Source organism: Thermobia domestica, chromosome 1 (assembly GCF_964235325.1).
Source record: "Thermobia domestica chromosome 1, izTheDome1.hap1.1, whole genome shotgun sequence".
Taxonomy (NCBI): domain Eukaryota; kingdom Metazoa; phylum Arthropoda; class Insecta; order Zygentoma; family Lepismatidae; genus Thermobia; species Thermobia domestica.
This window is the reverse complement of record NC_137454.1, coordinates 238,993,463-239,017,984: the sequence shown is the minus strand read 5'-3', so window position 1 is coordinate 239,017,984 and position 24,522 is coordinate 238,993,463. Positions and strand designations below refer to the sequence as shown.

Sequence of the window (24,522 nt, the reverse complement as noted above, 5' to 3'; positions counted from 1 at the left end):
CGGGAGCAGGGTTTGAACCCGGAACCCCAAGCACCAGAGGTGAACGCTCTACCACTGAGCCACCGCGGCCCCAAGGCACTGGTAAGAACAAAGGTAGATCTAAAAGCCAGAACCTATCCCGTTTTTAACTGAAAATTTTATGGTCACCCTACGCTATCGTTGAGGTCGAATTCCCCTGATTTAGTGACTTTTCCCAAAATTGGCAACATTGACCCCCACCGAACAACACCAAGTCATCTGTAGCCTAGCAAGCATAATAGTGGGACGTAAAACTTAAAGATTTTGTTTCATTTCGAACAACACCCCCAGAAACCTACTGTTATACCATTCCCAAAACACCCTTTTGTACAATTCTCCCTATTCGAAAAAAATTGTAAATAGCAGGGTTCATACATAAATATGGAACTCAATTTCCCTGAATTTTCCAGGTTTTCCAGGTATTAATTTTGCAATTTCCAGGTCTAGTGGAAGAAACTAATAATACGAGAAGACATAAATTTTAAGAATACTATATTTATATATTTGAGAATGGCCACCCTTCTCCCCAATGAACGATTGCAATTAAATATTGAGTCACAAGAAAATAAATAATCAAAACAAATAAAATTTAAGTTGAAAAATATTAAGTTGAGAAGCCTACTAAGGGAATTAATTAAACACTTTTGTTCCATACTTGAATACATTCAAAATATATAAAAATATTGGGTTGGGAAAGAAAAAAGGGCCCGCGAGATTTTAACTGATTCTTGTAGTACTCGACGACAGAAATCGATTACTGAAAGAATTTTCAAAATCGGCGCAGGCAAATATGGAGAAAATCATATTTTCATGTACCTGTTCAAAATGGGGAAGGAAAAAGGGCCCGCGAGATTTTAACTGATTCTTGTAGTACTCAACGAGAGAAATCGACTAGTGAGGGAATTTTCAAAATCGGCGCAGGCAAGCATGAAAAAAAAACCCATTTTCATGTACCGGATCAAAATGGGGAAGAAAAAAGGGCCGCGAAATTTTAACTGATTCTTGTAGTACTCAACGAGAGAAATCGACTAGTGAAGAAATTTTCAAAATCGGCGCAGGCAAGCATGAAGAAAATGGCATTTTCATGTACCGGTTCAAAATGGGGAAGGAAAAAGGGCCCGCGAGTTTGAACCGTTACGATGTATGTTCACGAATGTGCTCGTCTTCTCAAATTTAGTTAATTACTGTAGCACTGAAACATGTGACACAGAGTCACGTTGTGGATGACTCTGCAATCGGCAACCACTGCACATATACTCCTCCAGTCCCACAGTTTTATTATTTCGATCCATTCCTCACGTGCTAACGGCATGGTTTAACATCTGCAAGAAAGAGGTAAATGTAACGTTCAATTGGCAATAGCTTTTCACCAAATTAAGCTGCATGAAATCTGATTGCATTTTTGACATACTGAGAAAATTCTAGCCCGTGGCCATATGTATCACATATCCCACCAGTTCATAATAAAAATTTTGAACACAAAATTACGGTCGTCCGTGTGATGTACTCCCAAAAGGCCTAATGTGTATCACCCACCTCACATTCAATGAAACCACATCCGTGTAGAATTTAGAAAGGAACTTCTTATGATGTATACAGTATGTCTCAAAAGTTCCCTGACATAGGGTAACTCTGTTATTATCAGAGTTACAGCAAAATGTAAGAGGAAAAATCATATCGAAATATGACGTTTTCAATCTAAAGTGAACACTTTTTTTTTTCAAAAAAAATCGGACGAGATATTTGTGCTGTATACTCTTTATGCACCCAAATTTAAATGAAAATGCAACGTTGTCATTTACCTGGACAAACAACATAAGTGAATGAAGTTCCTGTTTGAAACGGGGGCTGGCCATCGAAATGTTAGCGCAAAAGAAAGTAACTTCATTCACTTATGTTGTAGGTCCAGGTAAATGGGAACGTTGCATTTTCATTTCACATTAGGCGCATAAAGAGTGTACAGCGCAAACGAGTCATCCGATTTTAAAAATTCCTTCACTTTAGATTGAAAACATCATATTTGGAGATGCTTTCCTCTCCTACATTTTGTTGTAACTCTGATAATAACAGAGTTACCCTATGTCAGGGGACTTTTGAGACACCCTGTATACCTTATTTAATGTATGTTTTATGTCACTATAACTGTAGTATAATTTAGTTTGTTTAAATTTACAATTTAATATAAGTAGATTCGGATTTACATGCGTAGGATTTTGTATGCATCTAACTAATGAATTCTTTTATATTCATGCTTCACTTAGTGACTTGGCTTTGGACTGCAACTGATTATTGTAACCCATTATTGCTTGAGAAGAAACAAGATATCCGAATCTTCATTTGAAGAAATCAAAGGTCTATTGGAAAGCTGGGGATTACAATCATTAATTTCTACATTTCAAGGTGCGTAAATTATATATTCTGTGTTTCTTGTTAAATTACTATTACTATTATTGGGTTTAGAATCAATCAAGCACTTCATGATATTTTATGGGGATCAAGATGGGTGCCGGATAGATAAGTATTTAAGCGTCAGGTTCTTAATTCTTTTCAATTTAATATTTAATCAATGATTATTTTCTCCCTCGTTATTCGGCCAAATGGTATTCCAAGATCATCAATTTTCATTACTCAATTCTGACCGTCAACCTACATAGCATATTCGTAGGACGTAAAACAAAGATTTCCTGTTATTTTTTTTTTTTTTTGTTTCTATCTCTTTCCTCCATAGCTGTGAAAAATAACGCCTTCAGCATCATAAATTTGTATGCTACTTGCGCCTTCAGTCGTCTACTCTTCGGTGGCTCAGTGGTAGAGCGTTCACCTCCGGTGCAGGGGGTCCCTGGTTCGATCCCAGCTCGCGCCGTGTGGACTTTGTGGTGGACAAACACCGTGCTCGTGGGTTTTCTCGGGGTTCTCCCATTTCCTGCCACTTTCTTTATTCCACCATTTCAGTCATTTCTCATTATCACCGTCTCCTTTAGCCTAACCAGCATAACCGTGGGACGTTAAAGATTGCATTTTTTATTAATCTCAGTATTTTATAGTGTATTCTTAAGCTTAAGGTGATGTATAATTAAATTTTGAATTCAGTTAACTTATTTTATTTCTCAGATTGTTTTTAAAATGAATGTACAAACGTTTATTTTCATTCTTGAGTGTTTAAAGTGATGTATAGTTATTAAACATAGTATTTAATATTGTACTCTTAACGTGAAAGTGATATACAGTTAACTTTTGAATTCAGTTAACATTTTTCTTTCTGAAATTGCTTTAAAAAGTATGTAAAAACGTTTCTATTTTCTTTCTTGAGTGCTAAAAGTGATGCAAAGTTATTAAGCTTACTACTTTATATTGTATTCTTAACCCTAAACTGATACACAGTGCGTTTTTGAATAAATTATATCAAGTTATTTGAGTGACGAATACTGGTAGAAAATCCTGACTACTACTGGAACATTTTGATTTTAAGGTGACGACTACTGGTGCAAGGATTTTAAAATATTGTTTTTCCTTCAACGGCTACTCCTTTTTGAATTCTGACTATATGGTCATTATAGGAAGGATCAGTGAGTCCTTCCAACTATGGTACAGCTCCGACAGATTCACGATGCTCAGAGAAGAGACAAAATAGTATGTTTTCAACCTTAAAGTGAGAACCATTGGCGTTTTTACCCTGCTATGCAAAAGTAAGTGAGTACTCCAATGGGGTTCCAATGCGGTACCTAATTTCTGCATTTTAGATATTTGGAAATACATGTCTCTAAAATGTAAACAACTGATTTTTTTTTTTAACTGAAAACTGCAACTCGGTAAGCCTTATGGATACCGAGATATGGGAAAATAAAGAGCGATACTATAGGTATGTGGGACTTGCATACTTGACGCTAGAATTCGGAAATTGAATTAAAATATGACTAACGGCTATCAAGATGTTGTCAAATAAAGGGAGGACCAACACAGTTAAGGGGTTTTAGTGTTAGATGCTAAAATTTCCGAAATCGGTCATAGAAAGTTAATAAACACCAGTAGCAATTTCATCTTAAAGTAATTATAATAAAGTAATTATAATTATTATAAAGTAATTCGTCTTATATCTTCAGGGGGTGTTAGAACATCATGGAGTCTATCAAAATTAAATTTTAAAAGCTTTTGAAAATATAATCTGACATTTGTAAACAATATTTGAAATATGTGTTTACCCAAAACTTCCAGCTAGTACATCTAACATCTGGAGAAACACTGAAATAAAAGCGTATGAGATCTTGAAATTTCGGAAACAATTATTGGTCGCAACAAAATTAAATCAGATGGGTACTTCTATGGGTTAAATGAGTACCTTAGTACAATTTCGATCGAAAATTTAGTTCAGTCCTAGGTTTTCTTCAGGCAATTCCAAGGGTTCATCGAGCTGTGCAAAAGAATGAAAAGTCGCTGTCAATATCTAAGATAGTCGAGAAGATATAAGGAATTATATATTTTATGACGTAAAAATATATCTTTATGGATTTGTACTTTTGGGTCTTTCCCATAAGAAAAAAATTCAGGAAACTACTGTATATACCTTAATAGACAATTCAATGGACGGGGATACAGTAGCTTAGTGGTAGGGTTTTTAACTAGTCTTCTTTTGCAGAAACTATTGGAGTTTTCACTTATCCCATAGAGATACGATCATACTTAACTCCCTATTTCATTTTAAAATTAAATAAAAGGAAATATTTCAGTGTAGCGACCCACGATTATGCATTTTAGTCTCAGGGAGATTACGATTAAAGCAAGTGAATGTTGTTGACAGAATTGATGGAATGCAAAGGTGGGAGGAGAGGTAGTACCCCTAGAAAACCCACGAATACGATGTCCACTACAAACTGACGGCCGCGGATCGAACCACGAACCCAATACACCAGAGGTAAGCACTCTACCACTAAGCCACCGTGCTCCCGCTCATTTAATTTTCTATTAAGGTATATACGGTTGTTTTCTGAAATTTCTTCTTACAGCAAAGACTCAAAAGTACAAATCCATGTGGGTCTCTATTTTTACGACGTCATAAAATAATTTCTTATATCTCGCTTGCTGTATTAGATATTGACAAAAAATGTTCACTTATTTCAGAGCCCGATGAACGCTTGGAATTGTCCAAAGAAAATTTAGAGCTGAATTGATCTTTCGATCGAAATTGTACTGACAAGTCTGAGGTAGTCACTTAACCCATAGAAGTACCATCTTATTTAACTTTTGTTAGGATCAATAATTGTTTTATGAAATTTCAAGATCTAATACGCTTTTATTGTATGGTGTCTCTCTAGCTGCTAGATGTACTAGCTGGAAATTTTAGGTAAATACATATTTCTAATACTCTTTACAAATGTCAAAATATATTTTCCAAAGCTTTTAAAATTTAACCTTGGTAGACCCCATGATGTTCTTAAACTCCATGGAAGTACCTAATTACTTTAAGATGAAATTGCTACTGATGCTTATTAACTTTCCATGACCGGTTTCGGAAACTTTACCACCTAACACGAAAATCCCATAACTGTATGGATCCTCCCTTTATTTGACAATATCTTGATAGTCATATTTTAATTAATTTTCTAAATTGTACTGTCTAATATGCAAGCTCCACGTACCTATGGTGTCGCTTTTTATTTCACCATATTTCGGTAACTGTTAGGCGTACCGACTTGCAGTTTCGGCAAACACACACCTCTAACGTTCTTTAAAACGTTATTAAGACATATTTTAGAATATTTAGAAATGAGAGTTCTGCGAATATCATGGTACCCGAAAAGCCCCATCAGGGCGTGTGTGTAGTGTATTTAATTGAAATTACTTTTGAGGTTGTTGTAAGCCCTCGTAATTACATTTCCGAAACTGCACCATCTAGTATCAAACCCCACACTTCTATGGTGTCGCTCTTTATTTTCCCATATCTCAATATCCATAAGGCTTACCGAGTTGAGGTTTTCGGTAAACAGATGTCAGTTCCTTACATTTTAGAGACATACATTTCCATATATCTAAAAAAATACAGACATTAGATACCCCATGGTACCCCGAACACCATTGGGGTACCCACTTACTTTTGAATAGTAATACATTTTGAGTTGTTATTCAGCATCAATAAACACTTCGTAATTTTTCTATGTGCAACCTAAAAGTCCATACCTGACCGAACAGATTTTGTCCATTTAATCTCAAAAATGTTAAGATACTTTGTATTGTTAAGTACAACCAAGTTGAACACACCGAATGTAACATTTTAAATGTTTTCTGATTTTTGTTTCAGGTATTTCGTGCATCAAACCAGGATTCTGCTTGAAAGACAGTGAAAAGAAGCAGTGTAGGTTGTGGCTAAAAATACGTCCTTTCTGAAGACAGACCCAATTGTACTTACATTCTTTTGTACGAACATATAACCCTAATGAAGATACTGTACTACAAATTATTTCTTTCTTCCATAAATTAGAATAAAATATTGTCTCTGTTTAAAGAAAATGTTTGTTACTGTTAAGTCATTTCAACTCTTTTTCTCTGTAATAAGAACATTATCTTTCGCAATATTTTTTTATCTTCGTGCTATTACGTTTGAATGAAGTAAAATTCTATACGAAGCACTATTATTTCAGACATGCATTAATAACTAATGTATTGTTCTGTATGTAAGACAATGTGTATACTGAACATGTCTAGCAAAGGTGTTGTTTTAATACAGAATCTGTAACTCAGCTTTTCAGTAGTCAACTTTATTGGGAATCCGAAGAAAGAAGTAAAAAAAAAAAAAAAAAAGTTCGACTTACCAACGTATGTGTGTTCGAATTCTGGACTAATCCAAATTATCCAGAGAAATCATATATTTTTTGTTGCAATTTCAGATGTATCCTTTATCCAAGTCGTATGAAACGGAGACTTCATACATCGCTATACTTTGTATGAACTATGTTCCGTATTTACTTAATCACTTTGTAACTTTCTCTAGTGTTGACAAGGCCGCAGGTGTCAATCGAATAGTTTAGTGTTTCACTCATGTCACCTTGTGACTAAGGTACGTCCTGTCGGTATATATATATGGTACTGGGTTCAAGTAGCGATAAAATACATTTTTAGCATTAAACAAATGCAAAAGTCTACACGAAATGAGATACCAGGATCTCTGACTTACGGATAACACCATGAACTAATGGTACTGAGTGTGATTGAGTTTACTAGTTACTATCTGGCTAAAATCAGTGTTCCTTTAGCTATAGTTCTTTTCGTGCTCTGAATTGCAAAGTTTAAAATAACAGTTTTAAATTATTGTATATATATATATAATATCTTCCGAGTAATTCTGAGAATCATTGCTCTTTCTTTAAGCAATGTATGAGACTGTTAATCCGCTCGTTGCTTAAAATGTTGCACTAAGAAGGATGCACCCACGAAAATCCAAATTTGCAGAATGTCTAGAGCAGGGAAGGATAAATATGTTTAGTCGATGGCTGCACAACGCCTCCGCTGTCACCACGTTGTCGCACAGCGAATACGGCGGACGTTTAAGAGTATTCTGCACTTACTATTAGGTATCGGCCTGGGAACTTTGGCGCAGCTACCCAGCCTCCTTCTTGGTGTTGCATTTTTATGGCGAGTACTGAGTAGAAATCATCTTGTGAGCGAACACGTTTTCAGCTGACACCATACTTTTAATTGTTGCGACATAAAAAAAAACATACCTGTTGTTCTGTCTTTTGATGAATAAATGTTCACAAAACAACTTAATTGTGATAAATGAATAAATGTTTATTTGCACTAACTACACAACAACTGAAACACTTACAACTCACTGTTATATTGTCTTTTTTACGAATTCCGGAGGACCGTCTTGTATGGATCTCTTGGTGCTCAACTTGCTGACACTCACACACACACACACATACTGTTTTTAAAAACAAAAGAGAAACGTTATGCAAATATAATGACAATGATACAAACTCACAATAAAAGTCTCTACATTCTCCCCTCTCTTGATTGAACCAAGTCAATCAACTTACACACAATCCACATGATCATTTTTTGGTAAAGGTACAATTTTAGTAATTGGTCTCTTAACAGTCCCTGTCTTACACTTTACACTCACTACTCTCACTAGTCCATCTTTTCCCGGAAACACTTGCTGAATGACACCTAATTTCCATGACAATGGAGGAGAATTGTCTTCTTTGATTAGAACCACATCTCCAATAGAAATATTAGGTTGTTTTGTTGTCCATTTTCTTCTCTGCTGGAGTTCATGTAGATAATCCTGAGACCATCTTTTCCAAAAATGCTGCTTCATCTTCTGAAGGTGATTCCATCTTGATAATCGGTTGGTCGGAATGTCCACTAGATCTGGTTCAGGAATGCTCATCAAAGGTTCACCAATAAGGAAATGTCCTGGTGACAAAAATGAAGGATCATCGGGATCATTGGATAGAACGGTGATTGGTCTTGAATTCAAACAGGCTTCTATTTGTGTTATGACTGTGTTGAGTTCTTCAAATGTCAAAATCGTGCAACCTACTATTCTTCTTAAATGAAACTTAAATGACTTCACTGCACTTTCCCAAATGCCTGCAAAATGACTTGCTCTAGGTGGAATGAAATGCCATGTAAATCCTTCTTGCACTGCAACATCTTGAATTGAGTTTTGAAATTGTTGTGAACTGAGTAGTTGTTGAAGCTCCTTAAGTTCTCGCTGAGCTCCAATAAAATTGGTTCCGTTATCACTATAAATGTTCGAAAATTTGCCTCTTCTGGATACAAATCTTCGAAGAGCTGCTAAAAATGCTTGGCTACTCAAATCACTCACTAACTCCATATGAATCGCTTTGGTTGCTAAGCACACGAATATTGCAACATACGCCTTTGTCACTTTACGAGATCTAGTTCCTTGCTTAATCATTAGGGGACCGGCGAAATCCACCCCTACGTGAATAAAAGCTCGAGCTGGCTGTACTCGTGCTGATGGTAATTGACCCATGAGTTGTTCTGAGGTTGACGCTTTCAATTTAAAACAAACTAGACACTGATGAATGATAGATCGAACGACTTGTTTAGCTCGTGGGATCCAATATTTTTGCCTCAATGATGAAATCAATAACTGCGGTCCAGCATGTAACAATCTTCTATGTTCTGCTTCAATTATCAATTTGGTGAGATGCTCTTTAGGTGGTAAGATGATCTGATGTCGGCTATCATACGGTAAGTCGGAGTTTTTTAGCCGTCCTCCCACTCGTAGCAACTGTTCATTATCTATAAATGGATACAAAGATTTAAGTTCACTTTGGGATGAAACTTGGCCTGATGAAGCTAAGTCCTAGAATTCTTGCGAATAACTAACCTGCTGGATTAGCTTAATGCATTGTTGTAAAGTATCACTAATTTCAGTAGTAGAAATAGTTCCTACTTTCTTCTCGTTGTGATTTTTACAATTGTAAATAAAACGACGACACAAACAAATAACTCGCAATAGTTTCCACAATGATGAAAATTTTTCCAGAAAGCTTATGTCACCTTCATAACTGACTAAAGATATGCTCGTTACTTTCCTTTCTTCTGGAACATCTTCGTCTACCACTTCTGATTGTTCGGGCCATGCAGATGATTCAAGCCATGCGGGTCCATGCCACCAAATATCTGCTTCCTTCAACTGTTTCGGATCCATTCCCCGTGTAATAATGTCGGCTGGATTGTCCATTGACGACACATGATGCCACTGGTTGACTGATGTGATCTCCTGTATCTCTGCAACCCTGTTTGCCACGAACTCCTTCCATCTGGCAGCTGGAGATGATATCCATGCAAGCACTATTTTTGAATCGGTCCAGAAGTAAGTACTATTCACTGAAATGTTTAATACCAGAATTATTTTTCGATACAGCCTGCTCAAAAGTACTGCCGCACAAAGTTCAAGTCTTGGTAACGTTACCTTCTTAATAGGAGCTATTCTCGATTTAGAACCCAAAAGTTTAACAGTAGTTTTGCCTGAAATGTCCACCGTTTTAACATAAATGCAACAGCCGTACGCAAGTTGACTGCTGTCAGCAAACCCATGTATCTCGACATGAACATAATTCTTCAATACTACACATCTATCAATTTGTATTTCGTTAACACTTGGAAGATGATGACACAGGTCTAACCATTGCTGATAGAGCTCTGATGGTATTTGATCATCCCAATTGATCTTATGGATCCACATTTGTTGTAAGAAAATCTTGAACGGAGTAACTACTGGGCTTATGAGTCCTAAAGGATCAAATATTTTTGCTATGGTCGAAGTCACTTGCCGTTTGGTTGGTATGTTGGTCGTGAGACATTCTTTAACTGACTTGTTGGTGATGAGAAGCTTATCTGATGCAGGATTTCACGATAAACCCAATGTTGAAACACCTGACTCGGACTCAAATTCAAACGGTAAGTGTATTTCCCTATGTTCTTCTGGCACTGCTTCCAACAATGCTGGCTGGTTCGAACACCATTTTCTTAAAGTAAACCCACCGCTTTGCAATAATTGAATAAGTTCTTTCTGAAGCTTTAACGCCTGTTCAACGTTATGGCATCCTGAGCTTACATCATCCATATAAAAATCACGTTCCAATACTGTCGCTGCTTGAGGATATTTACTTCTTCCTTCTTCCGCTAACCTTCGAAGACACGCCGTCGCCAAATATGGTGATGATGCTTCACCATATGTGACCCGCTGCAACTCATAAATCTTGACTGGTTCCACTGATGAATATCTCCACAGAATTCTTTGAAGTCCAATGTCATCTTCATGAACTTTAATCATTCGATACATTGATTGAATATCCGCCGTAAAAGCAATAGGAAAGGTTCGAAATCTCGTGACAATTGAATGTAAATCTTGCTGGATTGTTGGTCCTGTCATAAGTATGTCGTTTAATGAAACCCCCGTTGAAGTCTTTGCAGAAGCGTCGAAAACCACTCTTAGCTTTGTTGTGGTACTGGATGGTTTCAATACTGCATGATGTGGCAGATAACATTTCATACCATTATCTTCATGTTCTTCTTTCACTGGTTTCATATGATCTAATTCTTCATATTCCCTCATAAAGTTACAGTACTGCTCGTTAATTTCTGGACACTGCTGCAACCGTCTTTCTAGCTGGTAATATCTACGAAGAGTTAAATTATATGATTCTCCTAATGGTTTATGACTTGGCTTAATTGGCAGACGTACAACGAATCGACCACTGCTATCTCTGGTAGTGTTTTCCTCAAAGTGTCGTTCACATTGCCTTTCTTCTTGAGTCATGACTGTTGAATGTATAGTTTCGAGCTCCCAAAATGTCTGTGACTGTCTATCAAGGTTACTTTCTTGCACAAAAAATGACACTTGTGGTATACTAGAATCTCTTGTTGTAGGCACTTTACCCGCCAAAATGTACCCAAATTCAGTCTCTTGTACTACTGGATAATTCCCTGGTCTAGTTAGTTTATGAGATCGCAAAATGTCCAAAAACACTTCCGCGCCTAACAAAATGTCAATAGTATCTGGTTGGTGAAAATTAGGATCTGCATACCCTATGTCTGTCGGCAAGTTCCAATCAGCATGATCTATTGGCCTACTTGGAATGTTATCTGTTATTTTGAGCAAAACTAAACAGTTTACATCAATTGAAAATTCACGAATTCTTGATTCTATATGTACATCTACACAATGCTTTGTTTCACTAATCACACTATTAATACCTTGAATTGGAACTCGGTGTTTATTTTTAGGTAGACGCAACCTTTGAACTAAATCTTCAGTTACAAAATTACTTTGACTGGCAGAATCTAATAATACTCTACATGGATGTAATTTACCATTTGCATCTCGTACATTTACTATAGCAGTAGATAACATAACAGTAACATTTGGTTTTCCCTTGAAAATGCAATAAGAACCTTGTGTCATATTTTCCCTATTCGTATTAGAATGACTCGAAAAATTTCTTGATTGTGAATTAGCAACACTGGATTTCTCATCTGCTTTTGACATTACATCATAATGCAGCAAGGTATTATGCCTTTTGGAACAGCGTTTACAGCCACCTGATCTGCACGTCTTTACTTTACATTCTTTTTTGAGACAATTGAAACACAATAAATTATCTCGAACATAGTATTGTCTTTCTTTTGCTTCAGCGTTTAAAAATGCAGGACATTTAAACAACTGATGTATTAGGTTTTGTTTACAAAAGTTACAGAAAGACTGAGTTGTTGTCACGTATGATTTGGTTGTTTTTTCTTTTTGTTTTGGTTCAGCACTCTGTCTATTTTTATCGCCCCTTGACCTTGACACTACTTCCTGTGATGGTGTATTTTTTATAGTTTCAAATGCTTGACACCTACGTTCCAAGAAAGCAAAGAACTCTGATAAGGGAGGGAAAGAATGATCTGTGATTTGTAACTCCCACGCACGCCTAGTGTTACTGTCTAATTGAGAAACGAAATGTTGAACTAACAAAACCTCTTCTAATGGTGTCTGCAAATCTAAAGCTCGTAATGCATTCAAGTTACTAGTAGCTGTATTAATAAATTCTCTTAATTCTGATGTAGTTTCCTTTGTGATACATTTAATATGTAACAAATTACGGACATGAGTAGCTGCAATCAAACGCTTATTTTCATACCTGTCTTTCAATAATTGCCATGCAATTTTATAATTAGCTTCTGTAACTTGCAGATTCGCTATTAAATCATACGCCTCCCCTCTCAATGCACTCCTAAGGTAATGGAACTTTTGCAACACTGACACGTTATCGTTATTATGAATCATAACTTTAAAATTGTCTGAAAATGAAAGCCAATTTTCGTATCGTCCTTCAAATGATGGCAATTCAACACGAGGCAATTTTAATTGATCATTTGACACCTGATTCTCATTTTTCGAGGAATTGTTTGAATGAGATTCCTGGCTACGCTGAATAATAAAATCCTCTAGTTGCGCTAATACATCATAGTAACTGGTTTCAAACTCCTCTCTATATGCATCGTCCTCTACTTGTTCGTAATTTATTTCTAACTGTGATTGTACTTCATCGAACTTTTTATACATCTCAATCATTGCAGTCTTACGTACTTTCACCTGACTAATTGTAGTTGTTGAATTAATATTACTTACGTAGTTTTGAATTCTTGTCAGCTGACTTTTGCACACACCACGTTGTTTCACTAACTTGCGTCTGTCTGAATCCTCCATCTTGAAAAATATTGTAAGTCCACACTAACTAATAAACACAAGTCCACACACAAGTCCACACTGATGAACGTGTTCTCACTTATGTCTATTCACATAGTTTCCAGAAGAATTAATAAATGTCACTGCGCACATGAACAGAACTAAACAAAGAGCAATGTAACAATTGTTCACATACACATTCACAGTTTGTATCAAACGCTGGTTCACTATGATCCGGTCGGAGTTGACCAATGTTTCTGTCTTTTGATGAATAAATGTTCACAAAACAACTTAATTGTGATAAATGAATAAATGTTTATTTGCACTAACTACACAACAACTGAAACACTTACAACTCACTGTTATATTGTCTTTTTTACGAATTCCGGAGGACCGTCTTGTATGGATCTCTTGGTGCTCAACTTGCTGACACTCACACACACACACACATACTGTTTTTAAAAACAAAAGAGAAACGTTATGCAAATATAATGACAATGATACAAACTCACAATAAAAGTCTCTACACCTGTTAATTAAAATGTACAGAGAAGTTGTTTGAGTTTGAATATAGGATTGTATATGGCTGTGCATTTTGCATTATTATTAAAGTGCTGGAACTAACTAACAACAAAGCATATGATAAATTCTTACAGTAATATATCACATATTGATTTACTCTGTATGAAAACGAAAATAGTTTAACATATGGTTAACCTCCTTTGTGCCCATAATTTTAAAATTAACGCTTGTGTCACTTTTCAACACTTGGCTTTGCAGTAGCTTCCCAACGAATTAGCAGGAAATCCAAACTTATAGGACACCCTGCAGGTAAATACATTTCTTTGGACACTTTCACTGCTCCAAACTAAGATTGTTAATTTTATTATTATTGGCACAAAGGAGATCAAACATATTTTAAGCTATTTAGTTTTCATACAAAGTAAAACAATATTTGACAACATTACAGTAAGAATGTATCATGCATTTTGCAGTATGTTGCAGCACTTTAATAATGGTGCACTATACGTACAATCTAGATCCTGCATATGTCCAATCCATATATTACAAGAAGGCAATACGTATGCGGTAAAATCCGTATATTTCATATGGACAACCTATTAGCTATATACATCCAATCCATACATTACATATGGCCAACCTGTACGCGACATACGTATAATCTATATGCTGCATGCATACAGTCTGTAAGCTACATATGTGCACTCTGTATGGTGCATATGGATATTCTGTATGCTGTATCTGGACAAGCTGTGTGCGACATAAGGAAAATCTGTATAATACATACGTACAATACGTATACTGTATCTAGTCGTACGTACGGGGCACAAGTACAATATAGATGCTGTCTTGGGGTTGAACGAAAGAAACATACGTAAAGAACGTATATTGCATACTTCTTGAAATTATGCTCCGTCCTGATAGTCAGTGTGTGTCGTCATTATTAACCCACATGCTACATACGATCCTGACGTCACAAAGCTAGATATCACCTCCGTATATATTTGTTACTGCAGATGACGTCACACGAATGACGTCATTGCACTTATGCAGACAGTGCGTATAATACATACTTTTTCAGCTATACGTTTGCTGCAGGATGTTATATACGGTTGTACGTTAAGTCCAGAAACTACAGGAATTACGAATGTAACCTACGTTTTTAAGTATGCCACCTACATTTTTTTTTTCTCAGTGTACTTTCATTTTCTCCGTCCATAATTTCAAAGCAAGACAATTAAACTGTCGGATAATTAAACTAGTTGAGAATGTTCCAAGAGCATTGCCAGAACGAACCCAAAAAGAATGGATAACTGGAGCGGGAAGGATAACTGTAATTATTCCTACGTGTAAAAGTAAATCTTTTTATCCGCACCTTGTTCTGTTTCTCGCAAAATTTCTTAAAATATCATCTCTCTAGGACTTATAGTTTCCGAGATATGGCTCCTTAAATCTCCTGAAATTCGAACTTTTTTGGTCAATATCTGGGGTACGGTGGCCAATTGGCTAGTAGCCAGTTGATCAGTTGCCACTGGTTACTATTTGGCACCAAAATGTTTATAATCCTCTTAGGTATTGATCAATGCCAATATTATCTCTTTGGCTTACAGTTCTAGAGATATCTCTGGAAACTGACCATTTTTTTCCCCAATATCTCGGGAACGGTAAGAGTGACGCGAAAAATTTAATCACTTTCTCAGATCATTTTTGATGCTCAATTGAATGCAGGGTTCAAAATTGAAAAGATCGCAAATAACGGACAGACAGAGAGACACCCAGACATAGAGAATTCAATAACGAACCTTTTAAGTTCGTTGAAATGGTTATATGTGTTTAAAAGGAAAAGCAGTAATCCAAAGGACAAAATAACTTATTGTTATCTTATGTACAGTTTTCGCACTTTGTGGGTTTGGCAATGCGGCAAGAAGATGCAATTGCATTGTTAATGAGAGCAATCGATCGAAAATTATGATTGACTCTTAAACTGTAAGATGCTTTGTCGAATATGGTACGTATATCAATCGATAGATCATATGGACCTGAACAAACTGAGATGCTTGGAAATAAAATCTCATGCGAACTTTTTGAGGAAATAAAAAAAAGAACATTTTTTATGATGTTAAACAGGCAATCTGATGCAGTTAATAGTTTTTGTTGTGCTGGAATTGATTATTTATTTATTTATTTATTCATTTAGTGTGTATGAAAATAAACATTGGTAGTTAACTGATTGTGTAGTTGTTAATTGATTTCTCTTAATAGATACACATACCCTCGTAACAGTGGCACACAGGCATTAGTAACAGTGACACATATTCTTCTAGCGGGGACGCCATCATGCTAGTAAATAAATAAATAAATATTTTTCTTTTTGATTTAAAATGAACGATCTAAATATAACTGTTACTCTTTTACTCTTGGGAACAGTGGCGTAACTACAATGGAGCGAGTTGAGCAGTTGCTCCAGGGAGCACAGTAAAAGGGCTCAAGGAAAAAAAAAAATAATACAGAAAACGGTTCCTTGTGCAAAGAACATTTGAAAACATTTCAAAAGGTATGCTATGACTATTAGCAGTTAAATGGCAACCCGCCGATACCGGGGGCGGATCCAGGAATTTTTGAGGGTTAGGGAGCAGGTCTAAAAAATAAACTTGAGTAAACTTGAGACATTTTTCGATATTTGGTTTGCTAACTAAAAATGCAGACTGCAGTGCTTTATAATACGTATTTATCTTCACCCTTCTCAAGGCGGCATTGAGGAAAGCCATGTTGTTCAACACGAGTGAATCCAGGATTATCATAAACTGAAAACGCATACCATTATCTGCAATAAATGGAGAATGCACTCAGAATCTTCATTTTGACAGACATTTATTTTTTTCCCCATAATCTTTGAACAAGAGCTTCATTAGGGATTAATTTATATATTTTACTCCTCATGGAACGGCGAGTGAGTCCCGCGCCCCCATTCTGGATCCCCATTGGGCGATAACCGGACAATCGTCACTGCAACGTTTATTTACCTACCTGCCTAGTAAAAGTTTTGCATAATGAGTCATTGCAATCAGCGCGTTTCGCCCTCTCCGGGGTTCCACCCCCACCCGGGAATAAAACGAAAGTTGAGCCTCTTTGAAACCTAGTTGGCACTTATAAATCTATCCTATACTCTTTACTTATATTAAGAACTATAAAAAATGATATTTTACATTTAAAATATAAAAGTAGCAGTTAAAAAAAAAAAACTTCCGGCTCAACCAGCCAGATTAAAGTAATAAATAAACAACCTGTGTACTTTAGGTTTCTTAATAAAAATAACTGTATACTGTTTATATATATATATATATATATATATATATATATATATATATATATATATATATATATATATATATATATATATAGGGCCCAAAATGTCTGGTCGCCAGATCGCAATTGTCAACTAGAAATTTAGAGCTGGTGACCAGTGTTTAGTATGAATGGTTTCTGCCTAAACTTACTTCAGGACTTTGATGCGAAAATTGCAATTGACAACTGGTATTCAGTGCAGAGAAAGAGAGAGAGAGAGAGAGAGAGTTATACAAAGTGAAGTCTTAAGGTAAGATATTTTTAAACATGTATATGAATTGTCCAATTCATAATTAATTATCCAGTATCTAATTGTCTGATTTTGAAATTTTATGCCCTGATGTAGTCTCTCTTAGTCAAATCGAAGGCCATGGGGGGAGGGAGACGGCCCATAATTTGTACGTGAAAGGTATTGACGACCATCATTTTTGGATTGACGAGTGCGACTGACTTTCAAATTTTGCGCCCTAACGCAACAACTGAAATGCGTGGGGCAGGAGGTGGGTATGAGTAAATCGATGATCGATCGATGTAGAGCGCAGTAAAACTAGTTACGCCACTGATTGGGAACATAACAAATTATTATTTTTCCTTTCTTGAAGATTAATCTCACAATAGAAACGCTTTCCAACTGTATAATATTACATTGGTTTTATGTGTCATATAACTTTTGCACTGGAGAGAACAGTCAATTTCAAATATCTAATCCTAACCTAATGAATGACAAACAAGAATAACCATATTTTCAAAACAAATTGCACGAGTTAATGCGCAAATTCATGAAAACTTATATCATGTAATTACAAAATAGTCAACTTTTAATAATAAAATGTGTGAACGTTAGTACTGACATGTGAAAATTATATTCAACAATATTGTTCGAACAAATATTTTCCAATCTATAATTCAAAATATTATTTTTGAACTATTCTCCTTCTCTTCATATGAAGCAATGTATGGATATTTTTCCTAATATAAATCGTAATACAAAATTCCTAATATATATAAAACTCCCATTTTAATTTGCTAGTCAGGTTTTGCGACATTTGGTGTGAGAGAGAAACAAAGAGGTTTTATTCTGCCTCAGGATCATTTTATCGATGAAAAATATAATATGAACACACACACACACACATTATATATATATATATATATATATATATATATATATATATATATATATATATATATATATATATATATATATATATATAATGTGATGTATTAACTGAGTAATATTGAAATTTATTTGAAACGTATTCGAGGGGGGAAATGAATCAATGTTTTATTTACCTCTCCAAATGTGTTTTTTTAGTCTTATAATGTCAAAATATGTTAGTCATTCAGAATATTAATGTCATACGTAGATATTCCCTTCAGCTAAATGGTTAAATGTGGAAACAGATGTTAATGAAAATCACCAGAAATTATTTTTTTAAAAAATGATCACAAGATTTGCGATTGTGTTCCACATTTCTCTTTGTAAAATAAATGATAAATGAATAGATTATTTCAAATTGATAAATTAATGAAGTATTTAAAAGATCAGTTAAATATTTTCATTCTCAATAAAAGTATGTATTATTTCTGTCAAATGTAGACAACATTTCACATCATTATTTCTTCCCATTTACATGAAAAACCATGAAAATAGAAAGGTTTGCTGATATACAAATTTGGTATTTACTGATATACAAATTCGACTTCTAGTTTTCATTAAGATGTGGATAAAGGCGAAGATTAACGGAGAAAAATATTCGCGTTTAAATGAAATACTCAAGATAGGTTTTGTCTGTTAGATAGTTTTGAAAATGAATTTTCTTGGTCTCCCACGCGGGCGTACAAAATGGGAAATAAGAGAGTTTCCTTTCCCAAGGAACCGATAGAAATGAAGTAATATTGAGATATTGGAAAGTGCAAACATTATCGATGTTCTAATCTTATTACAGCAATAATCTATGAACCAACGATTATAATGTATTATAAAATAGATATGATTTCACAAAACAAAGATAAGGACATTTTCCCTCCCAGAAATGTTACTTTAATTATTCTACGAGATGTGCACAATACAATGTGCGACAAGAGGTGCTTGACTCAACATTGTCGGACAGGTCCCTATTTTCTAAACCTCTGATTACTGATGCTTACATGGAAGCGCGAAAAACATGGTGCCGAGAATATAAAACATGGTCCACCAATAACTGAAAGAGAACATGAACTATCTTTCTTCTTATTTGCAAAATAGGCCAGGTTGATGTTTGGTGGTAGACCGAAGAGGTATATTGCTACAGATTACGTATTTCATTCTGCTAGATGTGGGGGTGATTCTGTTCTGAACAGGATCGCAATGTCATGGTATTCTATGTATGCATGTTCAATAATATTAAAAATTAAGAATAATTTGCTTAAAGAACTTAAGAAGTGATTTTCAATCCGTGCTCCGTGGACAAACTGTTGATGTGCAAATGTAATACAATATTAGGCATACAAAATAATACAGACACCCAAAACGGAAAGATATTGAACCTATGAGTTTTATAATTGCAACTCACTTGGTGCTTGTCTCCTTTTTGTTTAAAAAAGATATTTTAATTGATGATTGATATATATGATTTGTACATTGATACTTCATGTGATGAGTAGAAAGTTTGCTTGCTACAGTGACAATTAGAACTATTTTGCATCTAATTTATAACCATAAATCTCGCCCATACTGTACGGAGTAGCCAGATTTGGAAGAAGACATAAATTCTTCCGGTAGTCGGGGTGGCAGAAATAATGTTGATTGATAGACCAACTTGACTAGGATGATCATTATTTCAACAGCTAAAATTGGGACACCTTATCAACAAAAGATTGTTTTCGTATTAATTAATAATAATTTGATAGAAAAACAGTAGTATGTTCGTGTTTCTACCTTGGAGTTTGAGATTTATATTATTTAATATTCAGAAACGGCAAGACATGAAAGAGAAAACACAAATATGTCGTCAGTAAAAGAAGTATAACGTTCATCTTTTCTTACATTTAGGGTAAAGATGCTACATCTGACTTAAGATAGTAAAGCCTACTTAACATATTACCTTTCAACAGTCAATGAACTTCGATATGGGAAAGTAAAGTTCTATGTTCAGCATTAACATCCTCACACAAAGCCTCAAAGAGATGAGTATTCAGAACGCTTGCTTTATAAAATTAACAATTTTAATAGCCAATGATGATGCTTGCTTTAGGTTCTCTAGTGAAGTTTCAGCAGCTAAGGCTTGCCGGTGAATTAAACGGTGTGAACCAATAATTAATTGTAGGATTTCTGTCCTTTGTCAGCTTTATAAATGTAGACTGAAGTTATAGTTGAGTTCATATGATGCTTCATCAACCTTCCCCATTTTGCTTCCAGGGGAGTCCAACTTCATAGGTTTCTGCGAGTTCCTTTTCACAGTTTAAAAAAAAAATCTTTAGATTTCTCTTTGGGGTCTGGATGTACTGTTGATAAATGTCGTCCCCAATCGGACGGGGCGGAAACATCATTGTTAAGGACAGCATGACACTCTGGTAGTTGATTACCATCTTTTTGAATGAACGTAAAACCATACCTGAAGTAATCTTCACTATAGAATATTTTCTTTGAACTGGATCCCGCCATTTTACTCCATACATACACACTGACACAGTAGCGTAGCCAGGATGTGTGTTTGGGGGGGGCCCAAGTGCTGTTATAGGTACATATAGAAAAATTACAAACAAGAAAATATATAAACATAAAAATATATAAAAAATTACAAACATCAAAGTACCAAAGTACATTTTCGGACCTCTTTGGGGGGGGGGGGCCCTCCGGCCCCCCCCTTCCCTACGCCACTGCACTGACATAAAAAAGAATTTAAAAAGTCAATACAACATTCACAGCACCACAAAATAGACTTCTGAAATCAGAACACCGGCCTGAGAAATTAATGAAACGAATAATAGCTTTGAGTGGTTTCAATACTGTAGAAGTAGACAGTCTGCATTATGTTTACTATACAAAAGCAATGTAGTGACACTGTTGAAACAAGACACAAAGAGACCATTATAAATCGCTCACTAATCAGCTTCAAACTAATAGACTTTTCGTACATTAATCGTTACCAATAGTGCAGAAAATAAATATTAAATACTGGTCTGCTCTCTTTCGACAGTACCCGCAAATCCGCAATCAACGAATATATACTCGTGAGAATAAGATATTATTATTATTATTATTATTATTATTATTATTATTATTATTATTATTATTATTATTATTATTATTATTATTATTATTTTATTAAGGATTTGAGAATCAAAGGTGTATCTGAAGTCACAGAAGGGGTCAGCCGAAACCCACGTATGACAACGAGCAAAAGGGACAGGTGCTGAAGTGGGAATGGAGTATGCAAGGTTTGTGAAGGGAGAGCCAGGTAAACAAAGTTGGAAACCACTAATTTAAACCATTCAAATATACATACCTTAAAATTTCAATAAAAAAATAAAAAAGGCTAAAAAAGGGCTATAACCCTTTAGGTGGTCTGAGATTGCTACTGTTCAATAAAGAAAAATATAACTAAATATTTATTCTGTATGAAACCATAGAACGAACTCACTACCCTTGAAAAAAGTAACAACAATGCAGGATTTTTCCCACTTTCTGATACAAAATCACATGACGTAATATAACTAGGGTTATTTTTGTTAACGATTTACTACAGGAATTCTTTCACAACAATGTTGCTTCGGAAAATTCAGAAATCGTATTTCTAGTTACTTTTAATATTAGTGTAAGGGTACCGTGAAGTAACGTAAGAGTAAATAACATTCTATAAGGGTTATGAGACGACATATGGTCAAGGACGCCGATTTCCCTGTAACTTTGGAAGGGGGCATTCATAAAAATACATGTAACAATACATATAGCAATAAAAATACATATAAAAATATATATTCATAAAATACATGGCCCACATGAGCTTTGGGGGGACCGAGCCCCCTCGGCCACCCAGGATCGGCGCCCTTGCATATGGTTTCGTTCAGAGATAGATTTATATTTGGTTATTTTAACACGTCATTTTAAAGAAAGAAGTACGGGACATGAGTCACCGTAAATGAACTTGTGAATGATTAAAAATACACGATGTAAAATTATAAGTACAAGAAACAGATTACTTCGTTTTTAAAACTATCTTCAGTATGACACAATTTTATGTTGGATCTTTTACCTGTTTTATTCAGCATAGTTTGATTACAAAGTTCTGAAAATTTACATAAAGTTGCCTAGGTTTCTTTCTGGAAAGACTTTCTTATTTCAAAGAAATATAATCTTGAAATGCTTCGACGGAAATGATTTATCCTAAGCATGTAAATCGAAACGCTTTCTTTTGCTGGACAATCCTATAACGTGGAAGCAATTTAAATTGAAGAATGTGTAAAACAAGTTTTCGACAGCAGATATTTCAAAACTTTAAGTGAGAATATGGCATGCTGAAGAAATAAAGGAAAAAATAGAAGTCTTTTTTATACTCTTGAAAGAAAAGATGAAACTAGAGAAAAGAAAGGAAAGAAAGTTATGTTAATCTTCATTATTAGAAGGATGAACTCGTGATACTGAATTTAAAAAAATACGGAATAGAAATGAAAGAAGAAACTTGATTACGGTGGAGGATACAAAAGATTATATATTATACAATCAAAGCTGAATAGATTCAGAGAAGAGTAAAACAGCAAGGTTGTGAAGGGTAACGACAAAAGGAAAAAGAACAAAAAGGAACAAAATTGAAATGGATAGCTCAATAGGAATATGGTGATAGACAGAGGAGGTTGAATCTAAAGAGAATCTTTCATTTAGAAAGTAGTATATTATAAAATTGTTGAATGTATAGATTCAAAGTAATTAATGTCAAAAAGTAGTACAATTATTGGTTTTTAACTACGAAATTACACTAAAATATTGTGTTGAATGAAGCTTCACTACATACAGTTTGCAATGTCAGTTATGATTCTTAGTAATTAAATATACAAAGTTAAATTGTAATTTAGTAGTACACAGAGAGTACTGCAAAAAAGAGTGCATGAACTTCAACTTGTACCAAATGAAAAAAAAATCATAAACAAATATTCTTATTATTGTATGTGCTCAAAGCCTACAGTCTGTTATGATATACATTTAGAATAAGATTTTATTAATTTCGTTTTACAACCTGAAACAATTGTAAAAAGCGTCACTATGTTTTTGCGTACCCATCGACATACATTACTTGAAACTGCTCGATTTATTGATGCATCAAAACTAACCTCCCAACATGCCTACGAAGGATGGTCTAACAAGGGTATAAACGTGTAACGGCATCGATTGAGGAAAATAACTTTGGCACTTCATAGGAGTCTCTGCAGTACGTAGAAGCCAGTCCATTAAAACAGTAATAGGAAAATGCAGTGCTTAGAGGGACTTCATGCAATTTGCATTCTTAAATCAACAATTATGAAGTATGTTATTCTTCACCACGTTTCATAATATTGCATGTCTTCCATCGGTTCAAGAGTGCAAATACGAAACTTAAGGTACTGGCAATGAATGAATGGTGTCGTTTAATGAGTTCTTTTCTAAGTTCACTGATACAATGAGTTAAGTGTATCGAAAACTAAATGTGTTTCATGTTGAAGGAGATTTAGTCACCAGATGCTGGTACTTCTACAATATCTTTGGTATGAATTTGCAGTGAAGAGATTTAGACTCTTTAAGTCGTAACTGTACTTAAAGAGTAAATATTTTTACAATAGAGTCTTAATTGTTACCAGAACGGATTGGTCATTAAGCAAAATAAGCACGTGCTTAGGGTACCAATGGAAGATACATCACAGAAATTTTCACAGGCGAATTTATCATGATATATATGGTGCAATACTGCAGATACTGAACTGTACCAGTATCAGGAAGAAAGCAATCCTAGGGGAGGGCTTCCGGGCTTAAGCCCCCCGGAACAAAATCGTAAATACGCCGCTGTATATATATATATATATATATATATATATATATATATATATATATATAAACACACAAAGAGTGCAGAACTGCACCAAGGGACATGAAATCGATTTGCTTATCTGCTGTGAAATTTGTATACCTTCTGTATAAGTGGAGAACACATATATAGAGTACACATAATTCAAAGAAGAAAATACCTATCTGGCGAAAGAAAAACAATAACAGACATGATATGAGTGAAGATTCATAGTATTAGATTGTGCAAAAAGTATTGAGCCTCTAGAGGTCAAAGTTGAGAAAGTATTTATTGTTTTTGGAAAATAATATTATGATACATATTCACCATTTTATTGGCTGAACTTCTGCCAGCTTTTCGGTAACAACTTTATACGGTCTAGTAGAACTTCTGTAGTTTCTGAAAAAAAATTTG

At 34.9% G+C, this 24,522-nt stretch overlaps 2 protein-coding genes across 2 annotated transcripts; both read right to left on the bottom strand.

Moving 5' to 3' along the window:
• Positions 1–8,044: 8,044 nt before the first annotated feature.
• LOC145679112 (uncharacterized) lies at positions 8,045–10,237 on the bottom strand. Its single transcript, XM_081749707.1, has 2 exons — positions 9,550–10,237; positions 8,045–9,288 (listed from the first exon to the last, which is right to left on the bottom strand). The coding sequence occupies exons 1-2, from the start codon at positions 10,235–10,237 to the stop codon at positions 8,045–8,047; spliced, it is 1,932 nt and encodes a 643-aa protein (XP_081605833.1).
• A 165-nt stretch (positions 10,238–10,402) lies between these two features.
• On the bottom strand, positions 10,403–13,246 carry LOC145679106 (uncharacterized). The gene has a single exon (XM_081749700.1). The coding sequence runs from the start codon at positions 13,244–13,246 to the stop codon at positions 10,403–10,405; it is 2,844 nt and encodes a 947-aa protein (XP_081605826.1).
• Positions 13,247–24,522: the final 11,276 nt, after the last annotated feature.

What these genes read in the sequence shown, in the direction of transcription:
- LOC145679106 (XM_081749700.1), bottom strand. Translation starts at nt 13,246, where the DNA reads ATGGAGGATTCAGACAGACGCAAGTTAGTGAAACAACGTGGTGTGTGC.
- LOC145679112 (XM_081749707.1), bottom strand. Translation starts at nt 10,237, where the DNA reads ATGTGGATCCATAAGATCAATTGGGATGATCAAATACCATCAGAGCTC. An exon ending in ATCTTTAGTCAGTTATGAAG is followed by an intron (nt 9,289 to 9,549) that starts GTGACATAAGCT and finishes ATCCATTTATAG; the next exon opens with ATAATGAACAGTTGCTACGA.